Raw genomic sequence first — 17,562 nt, forward strand, 5'->3', positions numbered from 1 at the left:
TCCTTGTTGCTTGAAGGATCATTAGGAAGTCAAAAGCTGAAGGAATGGAAATTGCTAGGGATGAAGTCGCCTTACAGTGTGCTCACAGAGGATAACGGACTTAGTCCATGTGGCCAAGATTGCATCAATTTCACCGAAATTAATGAATGCATTAATCATTCCATATCTTAAGCTTATTCTTTTGTGGGGGCCCCCTAAGCTCGGGGCCCTTGGCGATTGCCAACATACCAACCTGGCCAGACAGCCTGTGTCTGACTAATTATTACTTGTAATAACTAGTGATGGGTCGGTGCGATTCCTTGATTCTTCAATTCCTCGATTCTTGGCTAAGAACCGCAATCGAAAATGAGTACTTGCCAAGGTGAATAATCAATTCCGATTCCAGTAGTATTTCAAACCACAAATTTATATATGACCGCGTTTCCAACAGTCATTTGAATTTTTGCACCTTGTAATCGTTATAACAAAACACATTACATATAGATTGTAAGTAGGACACCTCTTCCGGAGGAGCAAGTGCACACTTGGGAGCCTGTGACAGGTATGTGGTCAAGATTCAGTGATGCATTTGGAAAAGTACCCAAAGTCACCAGAGCAAACACTGTTGAAGCTGAAGTGGAAGCTTATTTATCAGAGATGAATGCACCACCAAATTCCTTCCCTGGGAAATACTGGAAGACTTGCATCTCCTACCCAAGGCTGAAAGTAGTAGGGAAAATGTTTCTTGTCATACCACCAGCCATTGTGTTCACTGAAAGACTTTTTAGTGGAGCAGGAAAAATATGTTATGTAAAACGCAACAGGCTTGATCGTGACAGAGTGAAGATGCTTCGCTTTCTGAGCAAAAATTTAAAATCTGTAAAAGGGGATTAAATTTGTGAGACACTATTGATAACGATAAGATATTTACAATAAAAGATAGATATTAAAGGAGATACTTTTATTTTAAATTTAAGCATGAGTGCTAATATTCTTAAGTAATTGGTGATAGTTTTCCGGGTTTACACCGCGTTGATTCATATTTTGCGGACGACAGTTTCGGATGCATTCCAGCTCCCGTCTTCGGGTCCAAATGGTCCAAATGGACCCGAAGACGGGAGCTAAAACGTGCCCGAAACGGTCGTCCGCAAAACATGAATCAACGCGGTGTAAACCCGGAAAACTATCACCAATCAACTCACCGCGGAAGCCTCCGTAATAACTTTATTCTTAAGTAATGCCTATGACGTAACACCACTTTTCAGGTAAGTTCTGATCTGAAATTTAGCTTATATTTTAATTACATAGTGATGATATGAAAGATGCTTTTGTCAAATGATTCTTTCACAGAATAATAATTTTTTAAGTGGTTGTCTTGAATGAAGTGATATTTTTCTTGGAGCCTATGGCGTCAGAATCGATGGAATCTGTATTGGTTGAATCGGAATCGAAATGTCAATATTGCAATTGTTAAAATTTTGGAGTTGACCCATCACTAGTAATAACCTAAGACCATATATCAACATATCAAATATTAGAAATTACCTTCACAACTTATTATGGATAGTTTAGTATGAAGATTTATTGGAGTACTATGTAATAGAATTTTATGATTAGCGATATTGATGGAGGAAATGTAGAATGAAGGGAGAGACAGGAAAAAATGGGAATCAGTCGGTTGCAAGCAAACACAACCCCTTGAAAAATATTGGTAATACTTTGGGAACAAAATTGCCCCAATAGTCGTTTATTTTTCCTACTCCTGAACCTTAGTTCACTCCTTTGTGAAGGACAGATGAAACGATGACCCCAGGACAGGCTTGCTACTCTCCCAAGGGCTGGGTCTGTAAGTCTTCACTTTCACCCGCAACCTCATGAAGTGAATAACAGTGGAAGGATAGAAGGTGCTGCCGTGATGAGAGCCCAATGATGCCTCCAGGGAGAGGATAATTAAGGAGGGAGGGGAATTAAGACTCTGATAATGAAATATGTAGTTATTGATCACAGTGATAAATCAATAAATTACTTTGGAAGTGTGTAGGTACTCCATTGATTTTTTTTTTAAGTTGATGATTGAGTTGAAATATTGAGCTTTTTGCTGACCCATCTTCTACAAACATATGTTTTATCATGAGAAACTGAATTGCCTCTCTCACCCAAGTGCACTGTAGTTGACTGCAGGATTGATGTCAAACCTGAATGTGTGCACCAGTGTTTCGTGGTCTGTTTAATTGGTTTGGAGTTTTTTTTTGTGCATCAAAAACTTAAGTATTTAAAACCTGTTTAAATGGCTTTCCATCCTAATTAACTGAAGAGATGTCTGGGTAATTCCTCAATCAGGTTCTCTTCACAAATATTTACCCCACACATACTGCACGGTGGCCAATATAATAAGAATCTATTGTGTAAGAATAAGTGAGTGTGGCATTCTTTCCTTCCCTCCCTTAAGGCCCTTTTACACTGGGCGCATCATTCGCAATCTGACTGAATGCAAATTGCATCGTGTGAAGCAGTGAATTACTAGAACACATGCAAGAATGTGTGGATGAGAGATAGCAAAATAGCCCCTACTCTAATTCCAAGCTCACATTCTCACAATTTCAAAATGTTTTCAGTGCTAACCTGCGAAATAACATCCATCATATGAAACAGTCTTTCAGGAAGTGCTACTGACCCTGATATTAGGGTAGTTTTCAGATTTAAATCAATCCATTAATTTCAATGTGCAATTTCAAAATGAATTTTGGTTTCAAATACAACGGTAGGATACATTAACAATTCTAGAGTATAGTAGTGCAAAAAAATATAAAACTATGTTATTCTAATTTTGGGTTTAAAAAATAAAATTTTTCATAGACACTTTTCCTAATCCCTTTAAACCTGTTGATGCTTGTATATGAAAGAATTTTTGGATAAATCTTGCTCAGACCTTCAGGCTGTTCTGAAAGAGGTAGTATTTGTGCAGATGCAGATACAGTTTTGGACAAATGATTTAGGTACCACATTATAAAAATAATGAAAATATAATTTTATTAAAAATATATTTCAAATACAAATTAAAATAAAATAATCTACTGCATTATTTTGAAAGTATTTAAATACTGTACTAGGTACTATTATGAAAGGCACTCTGGAATACATGTAATTGAAGGAACAATAGTTTCAATGAATAAGGAATTGGCTGTAGTTTTCTGTCTCTACCAGAAAGAACTCTAAAGCAGTTTGCTTCAGACAAGCACAGAGCTTGATATGTTATTTGAAATGATGTTTTCTTAAAGTCATTTTCGATGTTGAATGTTGTTTTGCTCTCAGCTCTCACAGTACTGGAAAATGAGAAAAATATTTTCACATGAGTAAAATGCACATAAAATAGTACTCTTTGCTTTAAAGCAAATTTACATCTATGTGATTGGACCATATCAAGTTTAAACAATTTTACATGAATCACTTTGTAGTTTTGTAGATTGCTCTTGGCAATTTTTCAGCCTTTAATTGAAATTAATAGAATAATATCTGCGGCTCCATTCTTTCGATTTGAAATGCTGGGATGAAGAGGGCGTCAATAGAGCCACAAATGCTTGAGGTTGGATCCCTCAAAATTTTCTGTATTGCTGAATTGGACCACCATGTGCACAGAGCCTGGCAAGTTCAGGCAAGGTGTTTAAAGCTTCTAAAACTAATTATGATGCTATTTTTTCTGAATAGATTGCTGTGTTATTATTAGAGATGAGTCGTTAATATAGTTGAATCACTGAATATCTTGAATAATTATCTTTTTAAACTATGTATTTGATATTTGATGACTCAAAGAAAGCAATTATTCAAATTTTGAATACACGACATAGATAGTCCATGATTTACTTTAAAGTTTAAATCTATAATTGACCATGGTTGGGTCTTACATGAAGGTTTGCATGTTTGTTTGATTCGATTCTTAAAATATATTTTTATGAAAACATAATCATTCAAATTAAGTATTAAAATGTGTACAATGCTGATGACTCCAAAAGAAAAACACTAAGAACAGTGTGTGTATTTTTACAAATGCATGCGAGATTGACTGTTCCTTTTCTGACTGATTGCATAGTGAAAGTAACGTTTTACATGTTCAAATTTTTTAAAATCTAAGGTTTGCAATTAATCATTCAGTAAATCATGCACAGTAAATCATTACCAAAAATTTAATCCCCAATATGTAGGTATATAATAAAAAGCAAAATAACTGCGGTACTCCATACAGGCAAGTTTAATGAAATTGTGGGTGACAGTTACATCAGGATTTAGGAGTCGTAGGATGATCAGCAAATTACAGCATTTTTTTATTTTAACCCTTTCCCTTCAAATGACAAAAGTATGGGGCAGGACGTTTCTTGAATATAAACAATAAATAATGCAATTGAATGTCAAAAATATACGTTTCCTTGTTCTTCCCACTTTATGACGACCACAGGTTTGCAAGGTCTTAGTTTCGGGACCCAACAAAGCAGAACCAGGTGACCAAAAAATCCGGGAGCAGGTACCCGGAACCCTCGTCTCACATTACCCCTCTTTGTGGTAAGGGACTGCGGTCATTCAATCGTTCATTCATTCAGTTTTCAAAACAAATATTAGTTCCTCTCTCAAAAAATATGAACTAAGAATTGAATTCTTTGTCTTTTAAATAGCATTTACAATTTTTAAACAAAATTCTACGATACAATTTCAGTATAAAGAACAACTTGGAAATTGTTGCTGAATTAAACGCGTTAATATTGATGCTAGAGCTTTGTTCAAAATTTGACAATTCTCAGAATAAAATGAGGAATTCAATGTGAAGTCTGCAATTTACGTGCAAGCAACAATTATCCATATAGCTGATTCATATAAATGAAGCGTGATCGACCGTGAAACAATGCTGCTGGTAGGGTTATAAACCTCGAAAGGAGGGAGCCCAACTACCCTTGGAGTCCGAGATAATGCGGAGTCCCCTCTAGGAAGGGTCAAAAAAGGTTGGTGCTGAGGGTGCGTGATTATTAACAAGACCATTCATAATGAATCAACATCATTAGTCAACAATCCTAAGATTGGTTTGACGCAGCTCTCCATTTCTCTCTCCTATCCGCTAATCTTTTCATAGCTACATATTTCTTCTCTTTTATATCCTTTATAACCTGTCCTATATAACTCATTCGGGGCCGTCCCCAGATAGCACAGATTTTGCCTTATCTCTAAATACGAGGATATTATACATATATGCCGTGATGCCGCTATCTGGATGCAGAGATAAAGTATGAAGAATCCACGCCGCATTTGGGGATAAATCGGAGATGAATGTCCGCATAGCTGGAGATACACCTATCCTTACACCGTAATTGACGGTAGGTGGCGGCCGTTTTGCGTACAATCGCTTCGCCACCACACGAGATTAATGAGAATTACGTGAAAATAATGTAAATACATAAATTGGCTTTTGATGAGGAAAGATTCAATTCATTATATTTAATGCATTAAACTATTACTGCGTAGATGAATTGTTTTAACTCACAAACACCTCTATACACAACAACACAAATGTAAAAACGAAGCCACTAATTGCGTTAGCGGCAATGGAAGACGTCAGCGCCGCTATGCAGCCAATTTTGGCAATATGGTACTGTGACAACCCCTCCTCAAATGCTTGAAATTGCAGGAAAAAAGGGATAATAAACGTGGAAGATAAGCTTATCCCCACAATATCTGATTTCTCCAAGGATAAGTTCAAATCTGTGCTATCTGGGTCCCTTGCCCTTTTTCCCTTCCACTAGTCCTTCAACGATTGTCTTCATCAGACCATCGTGCCTCAAAATGTGGCCAACTAAGTTGTCCCTTCTTCTGCATAAGGTTTTTAGGAGGTTTCTCTTTTCTCCCACTCTTCTTAGCACTTCCTCATTACTCACACGGTCAATGCACTGCAAAAATGCTCCATACAGACGGCATGGAAGAGTCTCTTGGGGCTTAGTACATCAGTTATGCTAAGGTGAGAACTTCATCGTCTCGAAAGGGTTAATTGTCATTTGTATTTAAAATTGGTGAAAAAAGTGCATATTCAGTTAATATATATTCAATATTCGAGTGAGGTATAGGGGAAAAATTAGGTATTCATATTCAATATTCGAATTTGAGAAAAATAAGATTTGACCCATCTCTAGTTATTTCTAAAAATATCTTTTTCATCTGGAAATATTCATCTATTATAATTTTAATGATGTGTAAAACTACAGTCAGTTGTGAGGGGAGAGGCAGGTCTTTGGGAGCTTGAGCTACCCCTCTTCCCCCCCAAAATTTTTTCTCATGCAGTGATCACCTGCAACCTGCAATACATCTGCTAAGGGGACCACTAGCCTTATGGCATCCTGATACTCCAATATTCAATATCATTACATTTCATAATTTCTGCCAATTGCTTATGATCAATTTAACTTGCACCATTATGAAAACAAAATGTATAGCGATCTAATGAAATGTATGGGTGTCTTATGCCTGCCTATAGACAGCAAATTATCAGTTTAGGCAACCCACATACCACAAAGGTCCCCCAGAGTGCAAATTTCAGGCTACATGTCTGACCACAGAATTAAGGCCTGGTAATACAGTGTATTAGACATAAGACTTCATTTCTAAGTGTATGAACATGAGAATGAACATGAAAAGGTGCTGTTTAACCACCAAAATTTTGTGAATATGAACAGGAAATAGAATCCGTTCCAATTAAGTTCTTGCATTTGTACACGTTCTGGTAAACCAATATCATTCATGCATTCACACACAAACTCATACGTGTTAATGTATTGTGTAACCAGGAATATTGACTTTGTAGTTTTATAGGCTCGAAAATCGCCTGAAAAGCCCAGTCTGCATTGCTAAGGCACATTAAAAGGAAAGTGCAGCTTACGCTGCTTTTTCACATGTTAGCAAAGTGATATTCAGCTAATATCTCTTCAGTAATAGAAATCCAAAGCTTTCTCCTCATCAAGAATGTGGATAATTACCTACTTTTTTGTAAAATTTCTGGCTGTAATACTTCTTAATGTATATTTCTTATTGCCTGCTTTAAAAAAACTTCTCCCTCTTATTCTTTCCCAAACTCTATGGCAGCTTAGAAAGAAGCTTATCCTCTCCCAATTATTTCCTTGCCCACCTATCCTAATGGATTCTCTTCATCTGTGCTTTTAGAGCTCATGGTCTGAATACATATATGTGTGTTTATTGACCCTAATTTAAGTGTGGTGTCCTTTACTGTAATATTGAATATGCAGCACCAAGTTTGGCCCTGACATGGCCCTCCTAAGAATCTTTGGTATTATCGATTATCTGACATAGCCAGATTTTGTCTGGTTGGCATCTGTACTGTGTTGGCATTTAAGCAATAATAGATAGATTTAATCTAAGGCAATGCCTTACTTACCGCTGCTAATCTCTCAGTAACACATTGGAACACATCAAATGCCTCTTCACATGCCTGGGCTCCAATACCTGAAAGAAAAAAAACATGAAATAAATGAATATAAAACTCTGAATTTCTCTCATCATTGTGTTCATTTAATTTTTATGAAATTTAAGAGTCCTATAATGTAATGGAGGCTCACTCAGACCAAGAATTGAAATTCATTTAAATAATTTTGTTGATGGAAGGGTAGTAGAGAATATTTTTTTATCTCTATAGAGATGAAAAAATCTTCTCTATTCTCTCAAAAGTATAACATGAAAAAACTTGCAACCCACTTTTCAGGAGTGGGTAACATTGTTAGTGTTCAGATTCATAAACTCGCTCAGGGAGAACCTATCAACGCTCACAACAGAGTAAATAACAGCAATCTATACGAGGATAGGTATAACCAGAAGTTGAGAAAAATAAATGAGTATAGGTAAACTGGTTTTGAATCTATCAATTTAAAAATTGTAATCACATTCAAAACCAGTTTGCCTACTCTATCTAACAAAGGCAAACACATACTCTTGTTCTAAAATATATTAAGCCGGTGTTTTTCCTAGCAACGATTTTATTTTTATTCTAAATTAGAATTACTTATGATAACTATAATAAACATAAGGCCAGATGAAGAATATTTGAGATTTACTCACCCACACACATTACATAGCCATTAGTTTTTCATCAAAATTACTGTCGTAGACCTCTAGTTCTTAATCATTTACTGCAATCTATTTATATTGGTTTCAGGGCACCATTTGTAATTCTACTTAGATATCCATTGATGTAAAATTTGTCAAACTAGATTCACATCCAACGAGTTAGTATGCTCCCAAGTAAGACAACTTTTGGATGGGTTTTTTGGTTGCTTGAAAAATGGTCTTTCAGAGACATTATTGGAAGTCCCTCAGTGTCTTGGTAATGCAGCCAAATTTGCATTCACATCCATCAAGCTGAATGTGAAGTTTTCATTTGCAGCCAATGAAAATTTTTCAAATCAGTTTTTGTACAAATTATTTTGGCTCTGATTCATTTTGGATGCATTTCCAATTCTGGTCAAAGCTTAAGAACAAGTAGATCAAAGGACTGAGGAAAAGAGCCCACTGATCCCGAGTGCATCCTTTTCCCATAATTCAAACCATGGGAAGCGTCTTTGGAAAGGACTCAAAAGAAGTGGTGCATGGCTGCCAACGAGGGAAAGTATTTTTTTTAAAGTAGTGTTGATATTTTTAGACCTTTAGAAGTGCTTGGTGATTTTTTTCATTTATAACTATGAAATATTGTCACAGAGAGTATTGACATGATGGAAAAATTTGTTAGAATTAGAGAAGGAATAAACCCAAGTTTAAAAATACCAAACTAGAAAGTGCATTGCTAAAAAAAATGAGTAGGTATATTTAAAAGGTGTGCATATTTAGTTAAGAGAATGATTGAAATTCTATCAACTACATAAAAAAGAAAATACACTATACTTTTGCAACAATATGAGCTAATTCCTTCAAAATAAACATGAAAAGATAAAATATTGGGCTAATGCTGCGAATAAATAAATATCCCAGCTTTATCCACAACTAAAACAAACAGGTTGTGTCATGTACTTAAAGTATGAGTAACTGCTTTTATCTGATATTCAAAACTTAAAATCACTTCGGTCAATGTACAATCGCATGTGAACTTTAATTGTGTGGATCGTGAAGGGATTCTTAAATCCTTGGTACAATAAATTCCATATTTCTCTTGTTTTTCAATGGTTTCGTGCCCAGGAGATGGCAACACCTGCATTAGGATGACCCAATTCATGCTCTCTTTTGGGTTGGGACCCGAAATTTAGCCGCTGAAATACATGCTCCCTAAATGCATGCCCAACGAGTTGGGACACGGCTTCAATAGATCATCATTATGATGGATTCAAAGTCCAAGAGTAAGCATAAGAAAAGTTTGAACCTTCAGCTTGGTCATCAGGAATGGGCTTGTTTATCCCAGCTGTTGATACTACTTCTGCATCAAGCCTCCTGCGCTGCCTGTCAGTGCTCTCTTGTTGTACTGCTGCAATGTTGAAACTGCGTTTGAGGCTCGCTTGTCTTGTGCACAGGTGAACGGCAATCTTAGTGGCTCCTTGGTAACCTCGATCCTCAACTCCATCCACATAGAACTTCACCAGGCCATCAGGGTCTGGGAAGCCAGTGGCATCAGCCTATTTTAAATAGAAATAATTTAAGTAATAAGATTAATTTAGTCACTTGACTAAATTAGTGAGTGCCATATCATTAATTTAAGCTGATTGTCACATAAGATTTTCTTTGTGTACTCAATGAATCTTTAGTGCTAAGATCTGGTTAACTGGTAGTAAGAATCCCAAAATATTATTGTTAAAGGCCTCGTGATGACATTATTGGTCATATTTAAACAATTTAATACATATTAATCCACTTAATACATAAATATGTAGACACAGAGTGAAAAAAGTAATGGTTTGCGCTTATCCACAAGGAAATCTTTATGCTTGGTAATGGTATTATTCTCAGCTCTAATACCAACATGTTCTGCTGCAAGTCACCATTTTTAATAATTGTATTTCCAGAGTGATACTTTCCATACAATGTTGCAGTTTGGTCAGTGGAACACACTTCCAATTGTGAAATCCATGAAATATTTTTTACTATGCACACCCAATACTTTTATTTTATTATTTAAGCAATAGATTTATTTTGGTGGGTAAAAAGTCTGACTGCAACCCTCTTAATATGATGAAAGTGAACAATATGTATTGGCAAATACCAATTTTTTTAGAGATGCATGCAAAATTGTAGAAATGTGCATTTATAAATTAAAAATTGAATGTAAGAACTACCATACACTAACTAACTTTGTGTTTATTCCATTGCGCACATTATTTTTGGGAAAGCTGAAATTCCTTCTTTAATGTCAGAAAATGGAATTAAGCATTTGCTTTTAGATTTTAAGTTAACTATACCTACCCTTTCTATAATATTAAAAAATTTATTTACTTTGTAAATGGTGAAAAGTAAAGGCTTTTGTATGGTTCTTGTTTTAAAAATATTAACATTTTTAAAATTTTCATTCTTTTTATAAAAAAGAAATGTTAAACACATATTTGTGAGAACTTAGTGCTATCCAGTTTAACCATTGTCCATACCAAAAGTATAGAGACTTGAGTTTGAAAGCTTATAAAAACCATACCCTTTAATTAGCTATTTTCATGATATCAGTGCCATTACTTTTTTTTGTTATATTACATGTTGATAAAAATGGTGGAAAAGTTTTCACCTTTTTAGTTGAATACAGTTATAAGTGCATGAACTGTAAAAGTACTGGTTTTTTAAGCCTTTCTAAGTAAATCTGAACTTTAAATATAGGCCAATGTTACACTTGCCTTACTAACTTTAGGTAGGTACCAAATTTATCTATGCCATCGAGTAAGGCTTTTGTAGCATTAATATTAAGTTTCATACATCTCCTAATATTACGACAGCTGTTATTATATTTTTTTATGAAACTATACATATTTTATAAGCAGATTTGCTTGCACGAGGTTAATTTTGACACTGTTGTAATATCTTTTGTATCTTTGTACATATGTTAACAATTGTTCACAAATATGCGTTGATTTATAACGATTTTGCAACTTGTGACAAGGAAAATTCAAGCTCTTCCTCAATACCGAGGGAAGGCAGTGCATGCAACAAAGTGCATGCAACAATGACCATTGGGACTTCCTGACTTTAGCGATTGGTGCTCTTCACCTCACATAAAAAATAAAAATTATTATAAAATCAACTTTCTGGTGGTGTGAGAGATTTTCTTATATTTTAAATTTGGAATTGTACTTACAGCTCCAACTTTCCTGTATACACATTGGAGGAGACACTGAAAGAAACCAAAGAAATTCAATTATTATATATTATCAGGGTATTGTGATCAAAAATGTGTAGGAAAAAGCTTATAATTTAATAAATACATTAGCTCCACATACTTAAGTTCAAAAGTAAAGAATTATTCCAAAGATTTTTTCTAGAAATAAAGTATAACAATCAATTCTAATAGTAATCACTTCTTTCTTATATTTGTTACAAAAAGCTACGACAATTTCACTGCAGTGAAAATTATAATAAGGTTTTCTGCTCTTGGTATTTTGTTTTACTTTGGTGCATGCTAGCTGGATAATATTTTTTATGGAAATCTTATGGCTTATGTAGTCAAAATGAATTTAAAGGATGAATTACTTTAAATGAGATTTGATTGCGAATATTGCAGTTCATATTAGATATTTCTCTGAAGGTAGTAAGGCATCTTTCTTGTGTGTGGGCAACTGATTTTACTTTAAGCTCATCCACTCCACCATTTTTTATTTTAATTTGAGAAATTCTGACATTCCATTCAGAGAAAAATCAGTGTAATTTTGAAAATTTTCTCTTATACGCATTATCATCACATTCTTAATTATAATATTATTCTCTGATATGTTTATTCCTGAAGATTGATTTTTAATTAAAAAAGACTGAGTTATTAAGAAAATATAGGTATGTGTTATGAAATATCAGTTCATGTTTATGTTCTTAAGAAATACTGGACTGAATAATTTACATTTAGGTGGTGCAATTGAGATAGCCAACTTGATTTATATGAACCCATTCAAAAAATCAAATTACATTTGAACTGGAACTTGACTCAAACTATGTTGAATGCGACAATTTTTTGCATGGTAAAATCTTTAATTGTAATGTGTATTTTACAAAGATCAGACTTGTTTATGTTCTGTATGTTTTGGCTTTACTTTTTTTTAGATTTCAGTAATTCTTGGCTTACTTACCCCAGCAATTGTTTTTTCATCATTGGAGAAGTCAATTGCCCGACGTTCCCTCCTTTTCAAGGCTGATGGAGATGTCTCTTGCAAGCTCTCCAATGCCTCTGGAATACAGAAAAATATAGGCAGATGTTTATATTTTGAACTGAGAATGGAAATGTTGTTATAAAGCAAATTATTGTACGTCTTTGTAATTGAAACAGCTATTTATTTTTAAAATGTTACTTTTATTGTAATCTGTCTCCTTCCTACCTTTCCACTAAAAATATTTGCATCTAGGGGCACGGATAGATTTTATCGCTGCTCATAAGGCAATAGAAATATGTATGGCTTCAGCCACAAGAGAATCAAAAGGGACTATTATAAGCCATAGCAAGATGCTGTATTAGAGATGATCATGTACCATATTTTTAATGTGAAACTGGGAAGGGCCAGCCTATCTTATCACACCCTCTATAATTAATGCATATTATGTTCACCAAAGATGGAATTTGCCATGAAAAAATATTTGGCTCAGCCAGAATTCAAACCTGGAATCCCAATTGGCGGTTAGGTATGTTACTAGTACACCACCAAGCAGTGGGGTAGCCACGAATTTTGTTCGGGGGGGGTCCAAAACCCAGGAAGGAAATCTTTGAAAAATAGGGTACCAAGTAGAGGTTTTAAACTAATTATAACACTTTTAATAACCGATAAAACTTAATTTTCCAAAGAAATCTTTTCTAAATTCATGACTTTTCAATGTTTTGTTTTCTTTTATGAAGCAAAGCAATTGTGTTTTCATTTTTGGGGAGGGTCCGGACTCTCCTCCTTGTTACACTGCTGCCACTAAGCCAATTTCTTCCTTGGTTAATCTCAGGCTGGGTTTTGCTGAACAAAGTGTTGACATCTCCAGTCCACACTGTGGCACAGGATATGGAGATCGTGCTCACTAAGCCACTGTCAGAGAAGCAAACCCTACTTTGTCATTATTCTCCATCAGACATATTTCAAAGCACTGTATGAAGCAAGTAATTTTGTATGCAGTCATTTGCACCAGTGCAAAGTTAACTCATTAATGGCAAATAACAAATTAATTGGCAACCTGAGTAGCCAAAATTTTTGCTCATTTTTGAAAATTCCTTTCTCGCCCAATATGCATCTTACACAACCAATAGGGTAGTTTCCTTCATCAAAGAAAACGAAATCCATTGATTGCGATTCGTTACCCACCATTATTGTATTCGTAATATACAAATTATTTCATTTTAGGAATCCCAGATTAGGCGAATGGCAATGGTCAATTTTAACTGCATTTGAAAAAGGCCAGATTGGCGCCCATGCGATGCCACTCCACGTGACGTCACAGGGACCTAGTTTCTATACGAGTAGATAGGAGTTTTACATCGTCTGAGGTTACCAATGCATGCATGAGGCACAGAGCTCGGGGAAACATGTCTTAATAATCACCTATTAAAACTGGCTATGGTCGGAAAGTTTCCCTCGTTTGATAAGGTATTAATAATCCATAATTAAGCCAAGAGCTACCTACTAGCAGGGTACTCTGCTACCTGCTAGCAGCCTGTATCAGCAGCCTGCGCCTAGCAGCGCACATGTCCTTGCCCCAAGGTCACCTCACTTTGCGGCAGTGGGAACCAGAATGACGTCACACAGGCTTTTCCTGGCATTCATACTTAGCTCTCGCGTTTTCGGGCGCTTGAAATTTTTCACTTTTCATTTAATCACGAAAAATAGATATCGTCATTTAAAAATCTAAAAGCATGAAATGTGTACTCCACGAGTAATAATCTTTTGATTTAGGCAATAAAAAAATAAAAGGAAACCACCCTATTGTTTCCTTTCTATGCTCTCTCCTTTGTCGAGCAATGTCGGAATTTTACCCAGCCATTAAACCTAACCGCATCTATGAGGAGGTATCTGTGAAGGGTACACAAGTGGTCATCCCCGAGCTTGACATTTAAGTGGCCACTCGTGTATTGTACCTGCAATTTATAAACTGTGGAACTTTGCTGGCTGCTTAAGTTGCCAGCAAATAAAAACACTGTTCCATTCGCATATTATTTTTAAAATTATTATTCCAGAAATAAGGTCCCTATGGAGAAAAACATTCTTAATTTTTATGAAAATTCTCAAAAAAAAATTATCTGGGCATTAATTATATTAATGGCCTAATGGGTTAAGTACAACATGTAAGAAATTTGCCATGAAAAAATATTTTACAACCAATTACTCCACCCAATCATATTCTTCTAAGGTGAATCTCAGGCTGGGTTTTACCTGTAGCACACCTGACTGGCAATGTGGAGATCTGAGTTCAAATCCTGGCTGGGCAAAAATATTTTTGCATGACAAATTTCATACAAGATGTATATAACTTTACACCCATATGCATTACTGGACACATAGTTACTTGTTTCATGCAATGCTTTTAATTAGTTATTGTGTTTTATGCCCATGATACAATGACATATTAAGCTCTTTTATGGCAGTATGAATCTTATCAAATGATGAAATCCATATTTTTTTGTTGCTTTAAAATTATTTCTCTTTCAATATCAGGGATTTGACATTGAATTACCAGGGAGTACTTCTAAAGGAGGTTGAGTCTAAATCAGCACAATTTGATTGGATGACAATTTGGTTGGTCTCATGTGGAACTCCTCTGAATTTAAAATATACAAGATGTCATAACGATATACGCCACACAGTATCACTGCATGCACTCTGTCCAAACCCTTGCATATAATTCATTTAACTAATGCAGGCTAATTCAATACTTCATTATTTCTTTATTTCCGGCACATATTTGCAATTTATCCTGATGTACCTGCAGCCCGCAATGCGTCACTATATTGTACCCTGGAGTCCTTGATTCTAGAACCACATCTTTTTCATTATTTCTAGTTCTGAGCTTCGGTTCTTGGTGTAAGATCCCTCGTCCTTCCAGCACTTTTTTTGGAGTAGTATTTAAATCTGGAGATATATAATCTATCTTATGCACTTACATCCATCTTATCTTAATGCCTTGCTATATACCTCATTAGGTAGTGCTACAGGGTGAACATGCATCAGCGATGCATATTAATAAAGGATTGGCTTTGAGATCAAATGAATTTTTAAAAATGGCCAATTTTTTTAGGGAAATAAGAATTATGTATTTGTTTGTATCTATCACTCTTTTTTCCAGACTGGCAAATAAAGGAGTGTAAAAGTATTAGAACCAGCGCCAGCATTTATATTCCTTCTCCAGTAGCACCTCATGGGCTTTTCCAGTTTTGACCATCACATCATCGTCTGACTCTTTAGGTGTCATAAAGTGCAGCAGGCTACAATATTATTGTAATATAAATTCCTACAACTACCCTCAGAAGTACTTTCATATTTTATTATCCTTTCCGATATTCTTCTTTCAACACCGACATGCAATGCAAAGTAGTAGATTGTTAGGAGCCAACTGTATAGCTGATTTTCTCATGAGATTCAATAAAAAATAATTCCTTCTTTAGGTGAGTGCCATTGGGTATGAAGATATCAATGCAATTTTTCTTTCAATGAGAGATTAGCGGTGGTATTTTTATGTTATTACAATAGGTGTATTCCTTTTCTAATATGTCTAAGGTCCGACAGAAATGGCAAAAGAATGCAGTAATAGATTAGGCAGCGAAAGAGGCAATGTGCTGAGTGAAGATAATGCATTGTTAATATCAAAAGCCATTTTAGCGCAGTTTACTTATGGTTACTTACTCTCAAGTGGTTTGTGACATATTTTAAGCTCTCATTTTTATTAATTTCGCGGATTAAACATTTAGTCACGTATTTTACGGTATCTTTTGTGGTTCTTTATAAAGGATCTAGTGCTTGCGTTCATTCTATCGTCCATAATCTCTTGAGAATTTCTTCTGCTTCTTTAAAGACCATCTTAAATTTTATTCTTATATCCGAATTTTTTTGATGAGATGTATTTTGTGAATGGATGCTATCTTGTTCTCTCGCATTTGTGTTTATGTGGACCAACTTTCTCAAGTCTCGTCTTCTTTAATGATGGTAGTCGTCACACTCTTGGAAACATGCTTTTCCTTTTGTCTGCTGAGGCAATAGTGGGGGGGTAGACAGTTAAAACCCTCCCCCTAATGTTTGTAAGTTAAGGTCTTGAAAATTCCCCCTCCATATGCAGTCCCATGAAATGTAACTCCTCTTAACGAAAACCAAACATGATTTTTTTCTGTGCATGGCCGTGCATTTTGTCTTCACTCTGTGAATGTGTTATGTCTACCCCTTGGCAATGAAGATGGGAAATATTTCGTAAGTTTCGCCGCATGCCCGCTGCAATCAAAAAAGAAAAAAATGTCTTTCTCAAGGCTTAATTGCCGTATTGTTTTCTGAGAATGTGTGCTGGGAGAGAGTGATTTTAAATGCCATTACCACTTGTTTGTGGAAATCTCCTTATGAACCACTATGAGAGTTCGAGAATTTGTTAGTAAGAGTAAATCTTTTTAAAGTAGCAAATGAGGTCACTTTTTCTTTAAAATCATGATCAAGCATTTTTTTGTTTTTGCCCTTATTTTGTTTTCTGTGGCACTTAAGAAATATTTATTGTTCTCTCATGATATTTTCCTACCCTTGAAGTTACCTTTTTCACAATGACAGCCAAAAAAAATACGTGCCAAAGAAAATATTTTCTTTCTGATTTTAGTCCCAGTTTGCCTTAATGAAGGATTTATCAATAGATTTCTTTCTCACGCACCAACCATTTATCTGGTATTCACACTGATTGATAGCGCGTCTTTCTGGTCTACGTATCATGACCTAAACATGTACTTGAATCCATACCGACGCTAATGTGTGATCATTCTAATGCAGGCGAATGTGCAGCAGACATGCAATATTACCTCAAGAAAAAATTCATCTGAAATGGGAATCGAACTCTATTGGTCGGAACCAAGAAATTTATTGAGCTATAACGGCAACTATCCAGAGCTTGTGGTTGTTTCTCCTCTGATTTGATCAGTGAAATCTGTGCTGGAATTGCGCCGTGGAAGGGGCCTTATTACACCCATCAAAGTTGCAGTGGGTCGTCCGTCATCAGAACAAGAAGCATATAGAGGGGTGACCCAAAAATAACCGAACACAATTTTTTTAGAATTCAAAATTTATTGTGTTAAAAACGCTATTCACCTTCGAAGTACTCTCCATTTAAACTGACATATTGGTTAAAACGATTTTTCCAGTGCGCGAAACACCTTTGGTACTCGTTTCCGATGCCTTAAGGCATAAAAGAAAATCGAAGGCGGCGCTGCAATTGCACCATTTT

General features: G+C 35.4%; 1 protein-coding gene across 1 annotated transcript in view; it reads right to left on the reverse strand.

Moving 5' to 3' along the window:
• Window positions 1-3,003: 3,003 nt before the first annotated feature.
• LOC124161147 (general odorant-binding protein 70) overlaps window positions 3,004-17,562 on the reverse strand; it is a 50,998-nt gene continuing 36,439 nt past the window's right edge. Inside the window, exons 3-7 of the mRNA XM_046537382.1 lie at window positions 12,258-12,355; window positions 11,279-11,314; window positions 9,371-9,620; window positions 7,403-7,470; window positions 3,004-3,302 (exon numbers count right to left, since the gene is read on the reverse strand). Of these exons, the coding sequence (XP_046393338.1) occupies window positions 3,288-3,302; window positions 7,403-7,470; window positions 9,371-9,620; window positions 11,279-11,314; window positions 12,258-12,355 (467 nt within the window). The 3' untranslated portion in view covers window positions 3,004-3,287. The remainder of the gene's footprint in view (window positions 3,303-7,402; window positions 7,471-9,370; window positions 9,621-11,278; window positions 11,315-12,257; window positions 12,356-17,562) is intronic.

Source organism: Ischnura elegans, chromosome 6 (assembly GCF_921293095.1).
Source record: "Ischnura elegans chromosome 6, ioIscEleg1.1, whole genome shotgun sequence".
NCBI classification, from domain to species: domain Eukaryota; kingdom Metazoa; phylum Arthropoda; class Insecta; order Odonata; family Coenagrionidae; genus Ischnura; species Ischnura elegans.